The sequence below is a fragment of the Haemorhous mexicanus genome, chromosome 4 (genome assembly GCF_027477595.1).
Source record: "Haemorhous mexicanus isolate bHaeMex1 chromosome 4, bHaeMex1.pri, whole genome shotgun sequence".
Lineage (NCBI taxonomy): Eukaryota > Metazoa > Chordata > Aves > Passeriformes > Fringillidae > Haemorhous > Haemorhous mexicanus.
This window is the reverse complement of record NC_082344.1, coordinates 44,548,338-44,571,781: the sequence shown is the minus strand read 5'-3', so window position 1 is coordinate 44,571,781 and position 23,444 is coordinate 44,548,338. Positions and strand designations below refer to the sequence as shown.

General features: G+C 39.2%; 1 protein-coding gene across 2 annotated transcripts in view; it reads right to left on the bottom strand.

Annotated features, from left to right (window-relative positions):
* Positions 1-23,444, bottom strand: part of WWC2 (WW and C2 domain containing 2) — a 96,167-nt gene that overhangs the window by 14,881 nt on the left and 57,842 nt on the right. For both annotated transcript variants that reach the window (XM_059844576.1, XM_059844577.1), the window contains 11 exons: positions 23,043-23,116; positions 19,710-19,952; positions 15,058-15,147; positions 13,528-14,135; positions 9,979-10,102; positions 9,079-9,159; positions 8,909-8,995; positions 5,225-5,417; positions 3,478-3,648; positions 2,592-2,704; positions 1,410-1,608 (listed from right to left, as the gene is read on the bottom strand). In XM_059844576.1, the coding sequence (XP_059700559.1) occupies positions 1,410-1,608; positions 2,592-2,704; positions 3,478-3,648; positions 5,225-5,417; positions 8,909-8,995; positions 9,079-9,159; positions 9,979-10,102; positions 13,528-14,135; positions 15,058-15,147; positions 19,710-19,952; positions 23,043-23,116 (1,983 nt within the window). The remainder of the gene's footprint in view (positions 1-1,409; positions 1,609-2,591; positions 2,705-3,477; positions 3,649-5,224; positions 5,418-8,908; positions 8,996-9,078; positions 9,160-9,978; positions 10,103-13,527; positions 14,136-15,057; positions 15,148-19,709; positions 19,953-23,042; positions 23,117-23,444) is intronic.

Sequence of the window (23,444 nt, the reverse complement as noted above, 5' to 3'; positions counted from 1 at the left end):
CAGCGCAGCCTGCTGCCTACTAGAGTTGTCCCGCATGTGCCAGAGGGAGCCTCAAGTGGCCCCATCCCTGTGGGTGGCACAGCCTGTGCTTCCTTCTATGCTGCGATCATCCTGGCTGCTGAGCTAGACCAAGCTCTGCAGCAGCTGGAACATCCAATGTTACTGATGAGCAATGGGGCTTTCTCTTCAACTTGTGCAATTTAATGAGGTTCATGGCTTTCACAGTGCAGAAGATAAATACAGTGACCTAAATAGCACAACAGCAACCCTGAGAGCTTGTGGTATACAGAGATCTATGCTGTGTCTGGCTCTGCAGTGGAGACTGCTGTCGTTCACTCATTGTCTGGGTTCACCCAGTCCAGGCTTAGCAAAGCACTTGTGTGCGTGTCTAACCTTCACATGTCGACCTTGCCATCTCCCCTTGCCGAGTTAGGGCTTTGATCTATATTTACTTGCTACCCAACAGACTGTCAGTCCTTTTGATACCACAGCCTTAGCTCATTTGGCATCTTGCCACATTAATTGGAAGTTAATTACAGTTTCCAGCAGGTCCACTGAGATGTTAAACTTTTGTATTGTCACAAAGTTGAGAGAACAAGATGTCACTCTTCGTCTCTTTACTTCAGTTATTTTATAGAACTTGTGGGTTTAAAACATGCAACAGTGTTTTTACTAAGATGCAGAAGGATTATAAAAATTTTATTTCTGAGAGTGTTCTACCACATCAGGGATATGTTTACTAAATATTTACTAAAAGTGCTTTCAGGAAAGTGGAATATAATTTAAAAAAAACCAGTTGCTAAGAACATGGAATTAGAATTTGCTTTATGCAGTGTGTGGGTACAACAGTACCTTCAATTGTTCAAAATTATACACAGCTTTAATACACATTTTAGAATTTTCTGTTCATTAATCTTTTGTCCTTTTTTCTGCTAAAACAGTTCTTGTATTTCATGCCCAAAAATTGGAGGGCAAAATAAGGAAATCCCTGCATTGGCTTAAAGATCTTGGCCCTTATCATGTGTTTTTCCCTGTTGACAAATCAGAAAAAAAGAAAAGGAAACAATGAAACAGATGTGCAGAAATATTTTAAACATGCACAAGCTGAAGCTACTGAACTACTCTTGTATTTTGAATGTCTTCCATACGCAACAAAAAAAGTGAAGATAGAGAGTCTTGGTTAATTGTCCTGGACTTAAAAGTCCTGCTTAGCATGTCTGTCCAATGTCCTCTTCATAGTTCAGAAGTGACCAGACCAATTTTGTTACATGTAGATACTTACAAGTGCTACAGCAAAGGCCACATCAAATTGCAAATGCCTAGATGTAGCAGACTTCTATATTAATTGCTCAGAAATAGATTTTAGACACAGTAAGATATTGCAGGAATGTGAATTTTAGGATATTCACCAGTGTTAGAATTACAGCAGCTTGCTGGCTTTCCTGGGCCTCATCACTGTTCTCTCTGTTCTTGTCCTCATCTTCATTCATTTCTGGTGCATCCATGAGTAACCCCATGTCATCATTACAGTCACCTTCTACTTCCAGCTTAATGCCATCTTCCTCTTCATCCACAATTTCATCAGAGGCCTCTGCGAGCATCTCTAGCCTGTATGAACAGAAGTAGCCCAGGCTTATTAAGAAACTGAAAAAAGCTCACCAGAGAAAGATACCAGAAAGCCCAGACCTGGACTAATGTGTAAGGCATGCATTTCCCTGACAGGGAAATGCACAACTATCATCCAAATGCTTCCACTAAGTTCATGTGAAGGCCCTTTTCATTGCTGCCTCCAGCAAAACCCAGCACTACTACAGTTCACCTTCAAGGTCGTTATGACAGCCCTGCACTATATTCAATAGATGTAATGTTGATAATGTTGAAGAACTTTTGTTATTAGTTCATAAAACAAAAAGCTACTCCCCCTTTTCCCCCAATAAAGCATGTATTTTCTTCTACACTGCAGCTAAGAAATTACACAATAACAGAACTCAAATAACAAGAAATCTGTTTCTTGGGAAAGCTCACATTTTCTTCAAAAACAAGATCATCATTGGCAGCACACCCACACTGACTTAGACAACAGTTCTCTTTTCAAATCTGCTTGCCTGTTACAGTTAATGCAACTATAATATTTGATATTTTGCTACACTCCCAGTGGCTTCACAACCCAGGTGGTTTCACAGGGAGGTGTACATGGAATGGAGGAGCATTGGCAGTAGGAGTTCATAGAGCAGCCAAGAGATTGTAAACCTAAAAGAATGTGAATAAATTGACCATACAAGAGAACAGGACTTCACTCCAATTCCAGTGGTGGTGAGGCACTGGAACAGGGTATCCAGAGAAGCCATAGATGTCCTGTCCTTGGAAATTTTCAAGGCCAGGTTGGATGGGGTGTTGACCAACCTGTTCTAGTGGAAGATCTCCCTGCCCATGGCAGCAGTATTAGACTGGATCTTTTAAGATCCCTTCCAACCCATACCATTCTATGAATCTAGGATCTCCAAAAGTACAGCCCTTTTGTTTGTCTAAGAAGAGGAAGAATGAGCTGAATCATTCAGGCATGAACAGTGAGGGAGGAAAAGTGTCTTTACCAGTCTTCCTCAGAGGCCCTTTGCTCTTGTTCCTTCTCCTCATCTTCAGCCAGCTCTTGTTCTACTGCTTCCAGCTCAGCAGATGTCCTCTCCAGCAGAGCTGACACAGTATCCTGCTCACAAGGAAAAAGATAAACCAGAGCTGAATGATACATAACAGGTAGGAAAATGACAACTCTTGCAATAGCTGCATTACCCTACTGCTCCCTGATGTGACCCCCAGATCACGAGGATAAGGGGTTTGAATTGTCAGTGTACAGCACATTGAATGATTACTTTTATACAGAATAAATCTCAAGGAAAAACAATTGGTTGTAAAATGTCAATGCAATCAAATATACTCCTGTCATCCTTCAATGTATTTTCTCATCTTCCCTCTCGTACTGTTCTTAGGTGGAAAAGGGTGCTTTTCAAAGTTACATTTTCTATGCAGTTCTCTTAAGAAGGGATTAAAGCAGAAAAGCTTATTTAACCAGAAGAGTTAGTATGCTTTGCATAAACAGCATGTTCAATGCCATGGCTTTGAGTATGCAGATTCAAACAGTTAATAAATCACAATTTTTAATGTATGCATATGAAAATAAATGACACACTTAAGGAAGCTCTTCAATAACATTCTGTCTAGAAAGAAACACAGCTGAAGGTTTCAAATTGGAAGTGCAATCTTGTATCCAATAAAAAGCATCTGCCATATCCCCACTCCCATCTGAGACCCCATATAGGCCCTGTTCACACAAAGTCACTCTAGACACAAGTGCCTGCAAAACAGGGCCTTGGACCTTCAAGGGGTAGCAATTCACACATTCAAATAACTACAGTGCAATGGCACAGTTGGAGTCTCTGGCTTTTTTCTTGCTATCACAGTAACAGCCAACTTATCACTCACCAAGTCCAGTGAGTCCAATGACTGTGATTGCTGGCTTAATAGAAACATGTATTCGTCATTTTGTTCCTTGGGTTTTTTGCCAGGACTCTGCTTGCAAGGCAACAGGTTGTACCACAGAGTACAGGTCTCATCAGAAAGTGATATATCTGCCAGGCTGATCTGAGTCCCAGCCTGTACAAAATAAGAAAAGGGAAAAAAAATAGTTAAATTTGTTCTGTTTCCTGCAAAACATTCTACTGTATTCATCGTGCAAAACAGGCAGCACAAATTTGACATGAACCTTAATTCCCTTTCTAACTGTACAGTTTTCTATTTCCCTCTACTTCCAGTTAAAATAGAGAAATAGAAGTACATTGACATGTCCTTCATATTGTCCATTCTGCCATCTCTTATTTCAGTCTGCAGCAATGTCTCCCCACACACACACCCCACACCGTACCACAGTATTGCACACACCTGCTCTAGTGCATTCAGTAATGAAAACCTGTGCAGCACCAGCTTGTGGGACAGCAAGTGTCACATGACTTTTCAGCTGTCCCACCACAAAAATCATGCATATGGCAAATAATGGATGACCTTGCTTGCTCTAACCAGGGAAGAAGGAGATGAAAAGCCAGTAAAAGAGATTAAGAAACCCTTTCATTTGAACAAATGCTGGCATCCACTGAGTTGGTACTCTGGGAAAACTTCTGAAGTACTCATGTTTGGGCTGTGCCTTGGAGATTAAAATCCTTTGTTCTTTGGCAAAGCATATTATCTCCACAGCTACTGGGCTGCACACATAGCTCTTGCCAAGACTCTGGTCATGCTGTCCAGGGCATTCTGCTGGGGATGGTATTCCCAACTCTTTCATTTGATCTTTGGAATAACTCTTGTCTTCATTGGGGTTTTTTGTTATTGTTGAGTCCTTTCTTCACCTTTGTATCCTGCCTGAGGTTGCATTTTTGTTCTGCTGACCTTCCCTTTCCTCAGGGGAAAACTCTTACGTACTGAAAAAGCCAACACGTTCCCCAGGAATTAAGTCAACTTCTACATTCTGAAAGTGAAGCTGTTTCACAGTAGTCAGAGCCAATGAACCCCAGCAGATTCCAGCATCTCTTCAGTGTAACTGCAAAAATCTCACTGTGCTACTAAAATCCCTCTCGTGGTGAAATACTAGACTTGAGTCGTACCAGACCATGCAAAAGCAATTTGAAAGTAAATGAAGCATCACTGATTCAGTGATGAGTACAATTAACAACAACATTCAAAGTGACAGCTTCCAATGGGCTGATCTGTAAATGCCATGCTTTTTTATTTCAACAGATCATAAAGCACAAAAAGGTGTCCATCCTATAATCTAAAATAACGTACAAAATGTAATTTAGTTTGTTCTTTGTGACAAATGGTGATAATGAGGGTTTGCTCTCATTATTTTTTACTGTGGCTCTTCTTCAGTTTTTATTTTAAAATCTAGCATTGAAGTTTACAGGGGTTTTATGTATAAAATGGCAAAGATCGAATATCAATCTGTAATTAAAGGGTTAAGTTAGTGTTAGAATTATCAAAACACCTTGCATCCAGGATTAGATTCTGTACCAGGAGTTTTAGAGAAAGGCAGTATTCTAGATACTATAGCAACAGCTAAGTTATGCTTCAGACTTTGTCTCCAAGTGCTGTGGAATTTTAGCAGCCTTGACCATCAAAATAAGAGGGGACACTATAAACAAATGCATTCCAAAAAAGCACCAGAAATAAAACCACATACCAAGCATTCTTCCCGACGACTCCTACTGACAGCACAAACATCTACTCTCAGTGTCTTCTGTAGCAGGGCTACTTGAGAAATGGCTACTCTGAATATCTCGTTGAATAAAATGGTTTCCATGGCAGGATGAACTTTAGTGCGGAACAGACAGCTGATATCAGTGGAGGATGGAAGGACTGCTACTCTGATATACCTGCCAGACACAAAACAACATCTCTTCTGTTTAAACTGCCACTTGCTGGTGATGCGTGAGAAGAGTTTGCCCCATCAACTTAAGGACTGAATAGCAACAAAATGGAACAGTAACTTATCAGTGGAATGGAAAAGAGGTGACAAAGATGAGTGAGGAACTCCCTTGCAGAAACATTTCCCAAGAAGGAATTTTTGTGCCTGGTAAGGTAGTAGTAGCAAGAGTAGAAGCAGTTTCTGACTCTATCCAAGTTTAGTACTATAAACCATGAAGATCATGTCACAGGTGGCAGGAAACACATCCTTAATGTTAATTTAAAAAAATGAGAAGAACTAGGGTGGATGTAAAAATTAAATTCTTAGAATAATGCAAGCAGCACTGAAAAGCAGTGATGCCTTTTAATCTTTTAAGGAAACAAATCAAACAAGATTTCCAAAAAAAGCTAAGAAAACTAAGGAAAGCCAAGGAAACTAAGGAAAGCAAGGAATAAAATAGCTAGGGCATAGCTGCTTAATTAAGAACATATTAAGTGAAACTTGGAAGAATGCATCTTGCAAGCCTAAATGGAAGCACAGAGAGTAACCTGAAATTGTTACAAGGCTGCATTCATTTCATACAACGAGTAGGAATGGATATTATGTGGACAAAAGTTGTACTAGCTGTCCTAGCAGGTTGTCACTTTAGCAGCACTTGACACAGTAAAGACATTTTTAATGCAATTTGTATTTGCCATTTACCTATTGCACAGTTTCTCATACACACAAATGAGCATAGTAATAGTTTTACATCTTTTCTGTGCCTATCTATTAGTCTGTTTCTGGTACTGGCTTTAAATATAAATGGCATTCACTGGAGAATAGAATGCAATGAAGTGGGCTAAAACAAGAAGAAAGAGTGGGTCAATGTAAATAATTCTGGAAAATACTTTTTCTCTGAAAATATATAGCACTACTATTATATTTTCTAACTTCATGCACAGTTTCATTAATTTTATTAAAAACTTAATTTTACATTAGTTAGATCAAAAGAAATTAGGTCTGTGAGAAACACGATTTTTTAACTTAAATTTGGGCATAGTCTTTATTTCCCAGTTATGCCTGGAATAAAGAGCAAAATCTAGGTTGTTTGGTTCACATGTATAGGCTGGATAGCAGGTATCCAGCATTTTGACATGCCAATCCTGAGGTGAAGTGGTAGCATATTGTAACTCCAGTAATGCTGCTGCTGTATTCATATAACTAAAGGTGAGCAATTGGCAGTCTACTGAAAACAGCCATTTTAATAGACTAAGCAATTTAAAACATTTATAAAAGATGTAGGAATAGAAGATAAAGTGTATCAACAGTATGTTTAAAAGGTGGTTCATTGATGCATTGTTCACAGGGGTCTTAGGATGAGGGAAGAGACAAGAAAGTTGACTCCATGTTCAGAAGGCTTGGTTTATTATTTTATGATATTTAATATACTAAAACTATACTAAAAGAATAGAAGAAAGGATTTCATCAGAAGGCTTAGCTAAGAATAGAAAAGGAATGAATAACAAAGGTTTGTCTCTGACCGAGACAGTCTGGACATGTGGACTGTGATTGGCCATTAATTAGAAACAACCAGATGAGACCAATCACAGATCCACCTGTTGCATTCCACAGCAGCAGATAAGAATTTTTTACAGTTTGTTCCCGAGGCCTCTCAGCAACTCAGGAGGAAAAAATCCTAAGGAAAGGATTTTTCATAGAACATGTCGGTGACAGTTCATTAGAACTTTCTTTTAATAACTGTTTGCCAATTTACTGGCATCAGGCCAAATGAAGGGTAAACAAAGAAGTGAAAGAAATTGTTCTCTCACTTTGTTGTACAGGAGTGGTTACTTTCATTTTAATTAATAAACTTAAAGAGTCAGTCGATGAATCAGATTTTACTGTGACAAACCTATGACTTCTTAACTGATGAAGAAGTGACCCTGACACAGTAACTCTTCAACTGTGCTCTACCTGGGCTAAAAGTGAGCAGTTTTTAACAGGTTCAGTAACACCTCATGTCAAATCTATTCTTCCATGTGTAAAGGTTCACTAAAGTACTCGTTTATCCAACTGATGTTCTAGGAAATGCAGCTATAATGTAGCATCTTTTTCCAGACCCAATTTTTATTATTGTATGTATCTGTACAGATTATACATACATGCACACAAGTGCAAGTGGCAGAAAAAATGTTATTTGCAAGGTCTGCCTTTACCCTGCCCCTTCTAACTCCTTGTTTTGTGCAGCTTTAATTTCATCAAATCTCGTTAGCAGCAGCAGGTTAAGACTTGTTGACTATCAATTACAACTTCACACTTTAATTCCTGAAAAGATGCCTGCTCTGACCTAGCTTTATCTTAATGAACATCTTTTTGCCATTCTACATTATCTACTTTTCCTCTCACCTGTGTCAATTTATTCTTCTATAGTTTTTCTCTTTTCTTGTGCTAAATGTTAGTGGACTTGGAAGGTCAGCAGAGGAAAGACTAGCTCAAAGAAGGAAGGATAGTAGTAGAACAACCATTTGTTCTTAACAAAAACAAACAGAAAAATCCAGCAAGCACCCAGGCCTCTATCCTTAATGCATCCTTTCCATATCCAGTGGCTTCCTATTTATCTGCCAATCAAATTTAAGGCAATGGGATACAAAGGGAAAAGAACCAGGAAAAAACCTCAATTTTTTAAGGATTGATTATATCCTACTCCAATCTTATTAAGCTTTTCAACAGTTTAAGGTAATCTTACAGTCTGTCAAAAAGCTTACTCAAGTACAAGTGTCCCCAAGGCAACCTGTACTTACTTATACAGATGAGAGTTTTGGATTAGAAATTCACCGGTAACATATTCAGGCTTTTCTGTTAATTCTCTACATATGATTTAAACTGCAATTTACTTTTAGACTTTTTTGGTCCAATTTGATTCAAGAACTAGTTCTTAAGACCCCCAAGCTCTAGTAGTTAAGGATGGTGTATCTCAATGTGACTGTGCTTGTCCGCTTGCAATTTATTAAATTACCCCTTTGCCTTAAAAGCTCACTTAACAGACAAATACTGCTTTAAATACCATTTTACATCAAAAAGACACATAAATGTAAAAAGACAACATTCTGAGCTGAAAGGATGCCAAAGTATCAAAAGAATGGTTTTAGTAATTACGGCATAGCTGTTTTGCACTCACAAAGCTGGAATGTTTAGAAGCAGTAGATAAAAGATCATTTTAAAATCCTTTCTTATTCCAGTTTAGTGGAATGTACAAATTTTCTGATAATATCTTATTCTTGCAGCATTGCTGGAATATGCAAATACTAAATACTACATATTACATAAATACTACAGTGCTACGTACCACAACAGTTTGAAAAGTTTTGTACATATTTCAGTTAAGCCATAAATCAACCAGTTCCTTTAGAGAATTTTTAGAATTTATTATTATACTCTTATATTTCAACAGTAGGTCTCAGTGATTGTTTGACTTACAACTTAGAGCCAAGGGGGACAGGAAATGCTGGAAGGTTTCTAAGCCGTACTATGATTATCACAAAACTTGAATTGCTGTGGTCATATCTGTTAAAGAAAGGACAACACAAGGGAAATTTACTATTCACACTTCTGGATCAACAGAAATATTCCCTTTGCTGGTCACTCACCTGAGTCCTATTTGTACCTGAGCAGCCTCTAGAGTTGTTGCATCATCTTCACTATATACAGCGTCCTCAGTTTCATTTGGTCTAGGAAAACCAGGCAAATACTCAAATTTTGGAAAATTATAGTTAGCTTCCAGCAATTATTAAGATATGCATACACAGAACATATATCCATTCTCCTAAACATGCTTATTTAATTACAGCATACACTCCAAATAAGAATTTCAGAGCCTACACTACAGCAGTGCTTGTTTTAGGGGCAGTTGCTGCTGGAATAATTTGACAACTGTAGCAATGATTCAGAAAGGCCTGTGGCTGATTACTGAAGATTACGGGCAATACTATATAAACTAGTATGAAGAATCCTATAGATGTTGTCTGGTCAAAAAATAACAGCAAATATATTTCTTATATCCTGTTCACTGCAGTGAACATTAAGCCTCAACCCGGATTATTTTAATACTAACATTACAATAGAATTTTTAAATGTCTTTTCTATAACCTCTTTTTAAAAATAAAAACATTCAAAAAAATTGCTATGCAATCTTAAAAACCCTTAACAAAACAAGAAGTAAAAACAGTAACTCTGAGTATTGACAATAGAGTCATAGAACCTGCAAAGTTTAAATCAAGCTTTTCTCTTGGGAATGCTTCTAGCAAGGAAAAAAACCCCAAGATTATAAAGAAGTATATTCACGCTATTCAACCGAGTTATACAAGCACAAAAAAATAACCCTCAGATCAAACTTAATTGTTTGGCAAATATGCCTTCCTTTCCATCTGAAAATACAAATTATTTCTAAAAAAGGCAGGGCTGGTTAACAACTTCTGCAGGTACTGTGTAACTGATCATAGATATATTTAAATTTTTAGTGAAAGACTTGCATGATTTCTCAAACCTACTGTTTCACAGAAGCTTCATATACACCACTATCTCCAGCTACAGATTCATCAGACACAGCAGCAGATACACAAGCTGTTTTCTCCTCAAGCAGATGACCAGCTGTTCTTCTTGGTAAATCACCACCTACAAAAAGGAAAAAGAATGAAAACTAGTCCAAGAGATTAATAGTCAGAAAGAGAGACGAGCACAGCTTAGAAAGTTGTCACGCTGAAAGCGGTGACCCTTAGCTGAGTATCACAGAGTAGTTTTGTTCCATATCATTAAACATTCTGAGACTGTACTGCTGTTGCTACATATTCTGGCTACAGATATAACCAGACTGATGAACTTGAAAATGTACTATATTACTTCTTCCCAGAGACACAGACTCCTATGATCACCCTTATGCATTGAGCTAGTTATTATCCTTCATTATCTGCCCTCAGTTTCCTGATCTTTAAACCAGTATTTGCCATGCTCACATTCAGCACTGTGGTAACACTGCAGCTACATGCCAAGTGCTTGCCTACTGTTTATTAAATATTCAAAAGTCAGACAGACATCCTCTCCCCAGTGATATAACTGCTAGAAATGAAATCCTCTCTGGTTTACTATCATCAAAAACTTTCTCTGCTACAGGCTTTCAATGACTACTTAGCTTTAATCTTCAACTTGCATTCATATGTGAGTGTCATGCCATGAAGCCACATTCTGCAGCACAGCAAGCTGAGGGCCTATACAGTCCTTTTATCTGCCAGGGGTGAGGATATTGGTATGCATTATCATCCCCATCTGAATCGTGACTTTACATCCTGTTAAGATGTTAAAATTTAAAGCTCTAGATTAGATGATTGATTGCTGCATTCGTGCTTTTATTTATGGCAGTAGGAATGCTTTTTCCTTGATGATGAAGTGCTCTTCCCCTTCCCCCTCACCATGTGAGGGGTGAAGGTGATGACATGATTTATTGATTACCCTTAGGAATAACCACGGCAGCCTGAATTGACTTTGACAATGACAGAGACTGACTGTGGAAGAACTACAAGATATTCCAACTTGGTTTCTGACAGCAGGGACATGTGGAGAGGAGCAAATCTCTCTATGGTTCACCTGTACAGAAAAGTCAGAGACAGCCAGAGAAGCAGGTGAACACTGCATGTGGAGAGCCAGTGCAGATTACACGACAAGAGGAGCTGTATTACCTTCGAGTCTTTGTCTATGCCCAAGTTAAGATTCAGCAGTATTCAGATTTGTAGTCCTGTAAAAACCTAAGTGTGTGGGCTGAAATTTTCAATGCAGGTTTAGTGCCTCTGGCTGAGTTTGTTCAAACCTTCCCATTCAGCATCACAGCAGTTTCAAGGATGAAACTGGAGTAGAAACACTAAACAAACCCCAGATCTGTGCCTCACTGTTAATTACTGAAGTCTCACCATGAGGCTCATTTTACTGTGGAAACCAGAGGTATTGAAGTATAATTAGTTAATACCTGGCTATTCAAAATTCAAATACTTGTTTTGGCAGCCTTAATACAAGTTTAAAGACAAATTGTATTATGCATATGGTGCTTCATGGGGAAGTATCAGTATGAAGAATCACAGAATGAATTTACATTTTAAAACCATAACTACTTATATAGACTTAAAAGGCAAGCAGACAATATTCAGAATAAGAGGTCCTCAAAAAGTGAAAAAATATTAGAGAATCACACAATGCCTTTGAAAAGAATGACCTACAGAAATAATTTTTTTTTTTAAATTCTGATTTCACATAGCCCAAAGTGTTCCCAAATTCCAAGCCATTTTGAATTCAGCTCAGTATGTGAGCTGCAGACAGATTGCAAAGAGACTGAAAATTGTTGTTGATTTGGGAAGGATATGCTGCTGAAATACATGCAAGAAAATTAATTATTGTTTCAATCTTTTATAATATGGCTCTAAAGTAAAATAACTACTGTCCTACACTATCCTGAAAAGACAAAGGCCAAAAAGACCCCCTCCCCCCAAATTCCCTTTCCATGTTTTTTTCAACTTTGCATTTTACAGGTTCAGACCATTAGGACATCAGTCAATTTCTTGTTTTCTCTCTGCACAGTGAAACAGAGTGGGGCCTCCCAGCTTGTACTAAGCACACCATACTTTTCTCCACGTTGCTCTGGCCAACATTGAAATTACCATAGTACTGCAGTAAGTTAATCTAATTAGACAACAGACGTTACAACAGTTCCTTGAGAAAATTAAAAAAATAAAAGCAAATTTCTCATTAAAATATATAACTACATGAATATGACAAGGTACTTTTATTAAAAATTGAAAAACTCCAAGCATAAGGGTTCAAACTTGGTAACAAATCTGGACAATGCTCAAGAGCTAGGCCATGTTTATTCTCTAAAACACCAAAGTCCTTAGTTAGCTGCTTCCCTACCAGCTCAGAAATACAGTTGGAAATGCCAGGTACTGACCAGGTTTCAAATAGGGCTGCCAGTGCTCAGCACTGCTGGAAATCTGTCTCACTCAGTTCTTCCTTGAGAAAACAGAGTGTAACATAAACATGAATGGTTTGCAACATACTTGAAGACAACGACACAGAATGACACTAGAAAAGAATAAATGTGCAGAGAGAGCACAACATACTGCCAGCCCCAACAAAAGGCAGCAAAGCGAGCACTCCAAGACTGAGCACGACCCATCTTGACAGCTGGGATTTTTGAAATTCTGGCTCTGCCAAACGTTTTGACAATATAGGATGATTAAATATGCTGTATGGCTTTTGATACCGACCAGAAATGGAATTCATCACACCTAATTAACTAGTAACTAAGGATACCTTCATAACTCACAGTCATTCATCCCTTCTTCCTTAAAGGGAAGTATGCTTTAGGACAAGATATCCCATTCTTTTGGAAGTTACCCACAAACTGCAAGGGGATCCTAGACTCACTTAGGAGCTCTGTTCTAACTTGGATAAAGAGCTAAAAGCTGTGAAATTCATGTTAAAAATGAGGAAACTCTCACTGTAACTTACATGGCATGTAGTCACCTGTCTTTCTCAATTCAAAATGAATTCAAAATGCAGATCTTTCAGTGACAGCAGGCTCAAATAAGATAGACATAACACATAACTCACAGTCCCAGAAGTCTCTTTTTACTGAGGATGTCAGTTTGTAACTTACTCTTCAATGAGAAAGTACCAAAAAAGTACCTGATTTCAAGTTACCAAAGAACCAGCAGAGGGTATTTGCTCTATATCCATACATCCTGATAAAACCTAGGAACACCATGCATCCTCCATGCTTTCAAAATCCAGCTTCAGGTTTTTGTGCTATTGTTTTTGTGATAGATTGCAATACATGAACTTACTTTCTAAAACAGCTATTGAAATATATGGACAGAATCAGGGTGATTGCAGCTCTCTGCAGGCAATACTAGAAGTTAGGTAACATCCCTCAGAACATGCAAGTGCGTGCTGATAAGATACTCTTCAGTTACACAAGGTACCTCCTCATTTCAAGAGCCAGCTGTTAATTTTCATGTTGCACATATATTTGACATTAGATTTTTTTTTTTAATTACCTGAACTTCCTTCGTGTAGAGAAGGCAGAGGCTGCCTAACATTTAGACCTTTATCATCTGTAGGAGTCTGAGATCCTGCTCTGGCTTCAGAGTCCAATAATATTTGGTTCTCGCAGAAGCTAATGCTTGCAAAATCACCTGAAAGGTCAGAGTCTTCAAAGTCCGTAGTGAGGTGATGCAGAGGGGAATTTTGAGCTGACACTGAAAATGCAGCTTCTAAAACCAAAGGGGATCCTGGGGGGGACAAGGAGGAGAGTGAGGATCTGGAAGACAGTGATGTCACAGATTTGGGAGGTTCAGTCAATTTGGGATGGTCTGCAGCTGAAGGAGAGTCACTGTAATCGAGTCTCCCATGGGAACTGACCACTTCATTTTCATGAATAGTAGTGATAGGCCCCGAAGGAATGTAACCAGTTTTTTCCTGCAATATGAAATCAAGTTTGTACTGATAGTCCAAATCTGTAATTTGATCGCCTTGGTTATAGTAGAGATCCGTGGAGCTGAGCGAGTTTAGCGAGCCTCTGCTTGATGTGTTCAGGGATCCCCGGCTGGATGCCAGGGATCCCAAACTGCTCCCTGAAGACACAGATAACGTACTAGCTGAGAGGCTGCAAAGAAAGCACAAACACATGCTGATGTTACTAAACTAAACCAGCACAAAACAGAACAAAAAGAGGGAAGCTTGACTGAATCTGCCTTGTAACAGATTACAACCAAAAGCTGCTTGGGGCATTATGTTTTTTAAGCACCTATACCTGGCTTAGCTCAGTGTGTCCAATCTGCACATTACCAGGGCAATTTACCCAGCCTTTGGCCACCTGCCTAAACCCCTTTGCTTCTGGAGAAGGCTGCAGATTTGACAACCTGGTCTGGCAGTAACAGCAGCCTTCTCAGCTGTTATATCCCACTGGAAACCTGCTCCACTCTGATGTGGGTGCTCATGTGGTCAATGTGGCAGCACAGGGATCCCCAAGATGGAGCTTATGACAGCAGAGGAGTGTTGCCACCTCTAGAGCAATTTGTGCAGCCTATCCTCTGCCCAAGCACCTGGGAAAGATGCCAGATAAGACAATTTATAGCAGAACTGCTTCCCATCTGCGTGACAACACTCACTCCACGTGCACAGTAAATCCAACTATGTAAATTATGGCAAAGGCTGTAACATGCAATCTTGTCCTGTTAATAAAAGGAGATAGGGAGTCCTGCTGGGCCACAGAAACTGAGTGTCACTGCCTTGGTTCTGGAGGACTGCTGGGAAAAAATGTCAGGAAAAATAATTCAAGCAGGCCCTTTTAAACACTTAAAATATATTTACTGAACGATAACAGAACTATCAACTTAGAAAATTTGCTGAAATTATAAAAGTACACCAGGTTTGCATGGTGACAAAGTGCTTGAAGCTATTACATTTGCATTTTCTTACTTTAATATATTTTGCTGAGCTTCCAGCTAAGAGATAAACTTAAGAATGAAGTTGAGACATCCAGGTCTACTACAAAACAGGTTTTACATCCTGCAGTACAGTCTCACCTCCTAAGTTGTGAATGCAAATAGGTAGTTAACTTTGTCGTTTCTTCAAGTTTCTGTACCAACTCTTTTCTTCTCTCCTCCAATTTTAATCTGCAAAAGTATGTACATATTAGTTCAGGAAAGCATTACAGAGTAGGCTAGAACATTTTATAGATAAAAAAGAAACAAAGTGAAGATCCCTCATTTTTTTATCATGTTGCCAGTGACTAAAATCCAAAATAGTGTGTAAGCTCTCGGTCTGATCATAAAACCCCAACTGCTTCAGCAGAGTGATTTTACCTGCAGAATACCAACACTGTAACAAACCTGCTGAGTGTACAAGCGAGCACAGGGTTGGGACATTCACACTGTACCAAGGGGAACATGCACCCAATAAAAGAGTAACAAATGAGCAGTGGGAAAATAGCTGCAACTCAAGGATAATAAGATCTGCACTCATGCAGTTTTTAAAAGCCATACTGCAGACTCCCTCCTCACTTAAAATAGTTCCAGGGGAAAAAAACCCAACCAAACAACAAAACCAGGAAAACAAAAAGAACACCAATACCAGTAGTTTTGATAATTTGAAGTTTAAAATCAAAGCACTCCCTCTAATTTCAGAGTCTTTATACAGAGATAAAGCACAGCAAATCAAAGCAGCATTCAATGAAAGGTTCTGAGATTACAGATCATATTTAGGAGTCCTTGGTAAAGATTTTTACATTCCCAACAGCTTTGTCAGCACCTCAGAGCCACAAAGCATTGTAATGCTCACCATCAAGTTCACCTTTATGAGAAAGCAGGATTTATTGCCTCCTGCTTTGTTATCTAGAACAGCTGTAAAGCCACAGAATGGGGAACTCTCCTATTCCTCTTGGCTAGGAGAAATGATTCACTAACCTTTAGAGTGATTTTTCCCCCTCTTTTAATTCCCTTTTATCACTCCATTTACACTAAATAAATTGCTTGCTTTCAGTGGATTCAGCTAAAATCCTCCTGTAGTTGTGGATTACTGTATTCTCCTCTAGGCCTTGCTCAGTCAACTGATACATCACAAGCTCTCCAGCAACTAATCTGAGAAACAAGAAACATCAACCATTGCTTTCTTACACAAAGTGAATGAACTGAATTAGATACTCAAGAGTGCTCAGAATTCACTCCCTTTGAACATCAGATACCAGCAAAGTACATTAAGTCCCTGATTCAGCAAAGCATGAAAAGCACTTGCTTACACCCATGCTTATTCAGCGAGCAAATCTGGGTTATGCAAAGGTGAATAAGTTACCCCAAGGTCAGCCAGGGTGTGACTTCCACTCCACTGCCCACGCCACAGTGCTCTCACACTGCAGTGATGTGTCCATCTGCCAATACCTGCTAAGGCTGTTAAAAGCATACACAGTATTTCATTCTTCGCTCAGGAAGACATACACACAGGTTTCCACACCAGGAATTATGTTCATCTGTAGTATCACTCTTTCCAATAATTTTACTATTTATTGATGCTTTCTGTCTTATTGTAAAGCCTAATCTATCCTGCTTTTCCCAAGCAAGAGTGCTCTTCACTAGTTCTTTTGTGGCTTTTCAGTAGTGAACTGATTTTTTTTCTCAAAGAAGAGGCACAGAAATAGCTCTGTGTTCAGCTACTAATGGTAGAAGACAGGAAAAAAAATAAAAGCTTAGGAATTGCTCTGACTGAAGTCCTCAAAAGACACACCTACAGCCACCTTGAGAGACACTATAGTAACTGAATTTGTACTACTGAACTAAAAGGTTTCATTGGTTTTTGTCTCAAAAGCACAACTGTTTTCTTTTACTGTCTTAAGGAAGTTGATAAACATAATTTATCTTTCATAATTTAACACCTGAAAAAAAATTCTTTCCTGGAAGTAATTTGATCTACTAGTAATTAAATACAATTGTTAATACCTGCAGGCTAATGTCAGAAAGATGCTAGTCACAAATCACAAACACAAGCCGAGTGATGAATCACTTGTGGAAGTCTGAGGAAATGCAGGAAGTAATTTTATTATCTCACAACAAATTGAGATTCAGGGAAAGTTTTTTCATTCTACATCCGGCCAAATGGAAAAAAACCCAACAATCCCACCTCCAAAACTTTCAGACAATGAACCTTCCCTCTTTATAGCACAAGCAGGAGCTATAATATCCACAAACCCCTGTGTAAACACCTAAAGAACCATTGTGTTTTCTGTTCTGACAGGGGCCTCTCTCAGTCTCTCCTGTTTGCACTACTTCTATTTAAATTAACCTATTCCTCCTTGCAGGAGGAACTGCACTTTCTCTTTTGATCTTAGATTGTAACACTGCTGAGAAGGGCAGAGAATCTTTAAAGAAAATACCTAAAAAAGTTAAAGTGCACATACCTAACCTTTCAATGCAAACTTAGATGGACACCTTTGTGACAGGCACAAGAGCAGGTGCCCGTTTTGCAGGCAACAGCACAATCAAGTACTTAAATCATGGACCTGTTCAAATGGCTGTGTTGACTTGAGAGATACTGCCAAGGACTAAAGTAATAATGGAACTCAGAGGCAAGGAAGTAGCAAGTAGTTCTCAACAGTTCCACAATCCAGTTATTTCTACACAGTTGCTTTAAGGCTTCTTAAAGCAGCCAGAGTATGCCCTGTCTCTGCCTTTTTGAAGTTGATATGTTATGATCTACACCCTCCTTCTGTAAATTGAATCCACATACATCTACTAGTGGCAATTTCAGCATCCTGCACCAAAATAACCCAGGGCTATGCTGTAATGTTTTTGTTTTAAGTCAGAGCACGTCTCTTGTTTCTTTTCCTTTAGAAATAAAAAAACCCGAACCACTAAACCAAATGAAAGAACCCTCATTGCATTAAGCTCTGGCACAATCCACAGCTTCTTATGCTCCTGCTTCATTATGACCTGTGAAAACACTCCAAACTGAAGGTATTCATGAAACCTCATCGAAGAAAATGGTAATGCAACAATAGCACAATATTTTGAAGATGGCATGGCTCCTCCACTGAAAACGGAGAGGAGAATCTCCCTCATCTCTAAGAAACAAAATCCTGCTGATTGATCTGATACAATTAAATGTATTCTTTTAAAATTAACATTTCAGAAAAAGTTTCATCTTCTGAATCCTTCTGAAAGAGAAGATTTACTTTATGTTTATAGTAGACAAACCAAAAATAATCCTCAAAATAGCCTTGTGTGAAAGAATTTATGTGCTCTGAAGTCACCAAAGGAGACAGTTTTAATATAAACAGTTGAAGCCAGAAATTCACTGGAGATTCACTGGAATAACAAAAAAGCAACGCAGAAGCCACTGTGAGTGCTACCTCAACCAGCAGTGCACAACATACTGTACATTAACTTCAAGAAATAAAGCCCAAACACTCCATATTTTCAGGATTAAAAATCAAAGGAAAAAAGTTGGAGGAAAAGAGAGGGGAAAAAGGAAGCTCTAACAACTCATTCTGTCACTACACATGGAAAACTCATTTCTTCTTGACAATGGGAGACAATTTTACTTGCCCTTGGTACTCCAAGTTTGGCACCTGACATGTATGTATGGGAAAACAGTCAGGTGCAGAAGTTACTCTGCACTAAAGCAAATCCCAACCACAAAATTCAGACACCAGCTACCTATTTATAGCTTGAGTCAAGATTTAGCTATACAACAGCATATTATCAAAATCTTAGATTTAATTTACCTTAGGTAGCTTCTCCTGTGAAAATACAGTTCCCCTCTTCTAAAACATATTTGGATTATTAATAAAGTGCAGTTTAAACTATTACAAAGTGTAAAAATGTTTAAAGAAATCTTGCACTTGTTGTTTGTAAGCAAAAAAACTTCCTTGTTACTCAGCTACAATTTAGGACTCAGCTTCTAATCCTATGACAGGGATTTGGCCATACAGCACACTGGAGCACCAGCAGGTGTTTCCTAGTAGAGGGAAGTAAGAAAGCCACACAATGCTGATTGTATTACTTCAGTAAGGCATACTGCACTGATACACACAATGACATTTTGTGTTTATTGCATTTTATGTGGGCTAGAGGTGCCCCTAAATTTATTTCCACTTCGAGCTGATGAAAAGTCCATCTGTGACAGTCAGCTTTGATTTTCTCAAACTCTGAATACAGCTAAAAACCAATTTATTGTGAGAGTAGCTTCCCTTACTAGTTAGGTAGCAGCAAGTTAGGAAAGTTTTGCAGCAACTATCCTTCTCATCTGAACTTTTTGGTTGCGTTTTTGTGCGTAATAAAACTCACAATGAAAGGCTTCAGATGTTGCAACAATCAAGATAATCTTTGGAACCTGAGTTCAAACAGTTCACAGCTATTATCAGAAATGAGTGAATGATGTATTGCCTTCCTGCTGGTGTGTTGACATTCCTCAGTTATTTAACATCTGTCACAGGCATTTTCATGCTGGTAACAAATGCAGAGCAACTGATACTGCAGAGCAGATACGGGGTGTTCACATTCTCTCACAGTACTGAAGACTTCTTTGTTTCTCTGCCCATTGGGCTAATAACAAATTTAATTAAGACCTACATAGAACAGTCACTGAAGGAAAACAGCCCATCAAGGCATAGCTCAGGGTCTGCAGTGACTACAAAGGTTAGACTGCAGAAAGCAGCATTTAATATTAGCAAAAAGCAACCACTTACCTTTCAGCAAGTGCTTGACTGGGTATGCTTTTCACAGACACCAGCTCTTCCTCAAGCCTCTTCCTTTCTGTTTCTAGCTGCTCTAGCTCGTCTTGAGTCCGTTTGCATGGTGTGATAAACTGGAGCTCCTTTAAAAGCTCTTCTTTTTCATTGATTAACATCAGTTTTTCCTTTTCCACATCCAGTGCTCCAGGCCAGGCTTCACTATCTAGCTTAGAGAGTTCAATCTTCAAATTAGCCATGCTAAAATAAAACAAAGCAGATTTACTTGAGTCCAGCACAGCACACAAAGCCCAGGAAAGAGAGAAGTGATTCAGTATTTTGAAGCATATCAGGATATAACATTTTATACTCAAGGCCCTACTTTTAGTTTTGTTTCATAAGAACGCAGACTATGCCAGAGAATCAGGCCACATATCGAGGCCAGAAGCAACATGCATATGCATTAAAAATTAGTTGCTCCTATTCCAGTTCAAGTAGAAGTCACAATGTTATTAAAAGCTTTATTGAAAGCAATCAGTCTGGTAACATAGCAGTGGCACCATGCTTTACTCATTCATGAGTATGATGGATTTCTCCTATGCTGTGGGAGGCTGATGGCTCCTCAGAAACAGACACAGCCATGGTGAAAGAATGTGCACCACAGCAAGGTGCTCACTTCAGCAAATCTTAAGACAAAAGCATTGCTCTTCTATGCAATTAAAGAAAAAGGCAATACAATAGTAACTACCCAAAGAGAAAAGACATGAACTCAATGGTGAGTTCGTGCCACTGCTGTTCCCATTGCAGTAGGGGTGGGGAATCAAGACCTCCAAAGCTCCTGAAGCCCTCAACCCATTTCCAGAAAGGTCTGGAAGAACAGATTGCTCATGATAGCTAATTTGCATAGAAAGTGAGAAATGTAACTGCAGGGCAGGGAAAGCCTGGTTATAAACAGGTACCCCCACAGGCATCCCAGGACCTTGGACACCCATCAGATGGATTAATGCTGGGACCAGGGCTGGTGATGTTTGTTTGTTTCCTTACTCTCTTTCTTCTTTTCTCTCCCTTTCCAATTTCATCCTACCCCCTACTCAAAATCCATCACCACTTGTTTATACTAGGAGGTCAGGACTGACACCCCAATTTCCAGGCTGTGTGTATAATTTACTGACACAAGGCCATAAGTTTTTACTGACTCTTTGACTTTTGTCATTCCTGTTTGACCATGGGCATCTATGAATCTTGGGTGCTCTTTCCCCCTTAAGGGTGGGATGCCCCAACAGGCCAGAAAGGAGTATTAGCCAGATCTTCACTACTTCAGGATAGGATTGTCAGCATGCTGTGTCAGATCCTTTTGAATAACAATTGCAACTGAATTCAGCATAGTTATGAACACTCCACCTCTTCAAGACATTCTGATGGCTAAGCAATGTCAAATCTGCAATGTACAAAATTATCTGATCATTTTCAAGTAGAGATGTTCACTTACAAGATCCTCTTTACAAGATCCTCTCTTCATCTTAGCTATTTTACCACAAAATTGAGAATTTGCACATTTAGTATTTCAGAGAAGACGGTCAACACTTATTAAATTACAGTGATGGTTACATTGGCCACAATACTTGGGAGAGGAGTATAATTAGGCACTGAACTTCATGTGCAAACTGGTATGTATCTTCAGTATTCCAAGTTACATACATTGAAATTCCAACCCATGTTCTTGGCTAAGTAATTTGTGAGAAAGAAAGATCCTGTGCTGCAGTTCTCCAATACTCCAATACTAACTACTCCAGTACTACAATACTCTGAGCACTGTACTGTTTCTCCTTTTTTCTCTTTTCCCCACACCCCAAGATAGAAGTGGCAAACTGACTTCAAGGAAGTTTCTTGTTTCTACAGAAGAAAGCTAAAATGCAATGCTGGGACTTCTTGCTATCAAGACACAGCCAAAACATAGGGTGATCAGGTTTTGGATCAATTATGCCTGAGAAACAATGCCACCTATCTCCATCTAAGTGACCACCTGACAATTAACGTTATGTACATGATGATTCTGAGCCAAAATCATACATGTTCAATACTGAACAAACACAATAGCCTTGGTGTTCTCTGACGAATGCGTTGATTATACAATGGGGTTTTATGATCCATGATGAACATATAAAGGATTACTGTTGTTACTGGTAAGGATGGTAGCTACTACCCTGTAGGAGGAAGTATACATTTGAAATGAGGCAAAAAACCAGTCATGCAGACTCTTGCCTTTGAAACTTAAAAACAACTAAGCCGTTACTTGGTACTTCTAAGTCGCAGCTCTATTTTTGTAGTTTTTTTAATGATCATGTCACAGTTTTCCAACTGAAATAATATTTAAATCTCAGATTAAACGGCAGTCTAGGCACAGTTTTCATCTGGGGAAGAACCCTGTTTTTTTATTTTGTTGCTTTGCTAAGTTCTTCAGTTTAAAAAAACCTAAAACTTTGAGTTTGGAATAGTGCTTAGATTTCTTTTTCCCTTAAATTACAAAGAACCTCCACAACAAAAGCAATACGACTTCTGAATATCTGACAAATAATTTGCCGACAATACCACACAGGATTACAATCCCGATGGTAAATCTTGGCCCAGTATTATGCAGCACTTCTGGTGCACCAGAAGATGTCATTCGAACCCTGAATGTTCTGCTTTCTGATGCCCATTTTTCAGTGCTGTGGCAATTCATCAAGATGGCACCACTTTCACGGGCAAGCACCACAGAACTTTATTTGAAAGGCATTCCACATTCATCAGCAGAGCCGTTCCTGACTTCTTTCCTCCTCAAATTAAACTAATGAAAAAAAAAGCCAACCCATAGCGATAACAAGTTTTTAAATTATATAAAGTCCCAAGGGGAAAAAAGAAATAATTAAGCCTACTAAATCTGCACTGGAAGTCTGAAGCAACTCTAAAACTGATGAGCCTTCAGTGGTATAGTAAAGTGAAATTATGATCCTGAAGAAGGATATAATGGACATAAATAACCTGGCGACTGCTTTCCTCAGAAAGCCAGCTCACTCTATTCCCTTAACCCTGGAACAGCCAGTAATTTGTCAATGTTTTAATTTTGTTTCACAACACATCCAGTTTAGCGCTAAGGAACAGCCGCAGCCTTCCCGAGCGCTGCAGTCCCCGGCAGGGAGCGCGGCGGTGCCGCCCGCTGGATGTCGCTGCGAGCCCGGCCTTGGAGCTGCGGGCAGCGGCAGCTTCCCGGGCAGCAGGAGCTTCCCTGCCCCGCCGGTACCGGCAGCTTCCCGGGCAGCGGGCGCCTCCCGGCCCGGCGCTGCGGCCACACGCTCCCACCGACCCCGTTACCTTCTCTTGGCTTCTTCGTACTGCAGACTGAGTCGGACCTTCTCTGCTAAATTCGATCTACTTCTTGCTCCGATCTGTTGAGGGAACAAAACCAACCAAACAAAAAAATAGCCTCGTTACCGTGCAAAGCTTTTAAACGAACCAACAAAACCCAGGCAGAGGCTAGAAAAATTACAAGTTAAAGAAAAATAAAACGACCACCCTGCCCCTGCAGCCAGCCCCACACATGCTGTTAAATGCTCAGTTCTCATCTACTCAGTTGTACAAAACAGTGCTGTTTTCTTCTGAGCCACTTCACACATTTTTAGCTACTGTACTATCAAGTGCCAATATTCCATCACAGTAAAGCCAGAGCTTTTACTTTTCAAAGAATTTACTTTTTTACTTTTCAAAGACTTCTTG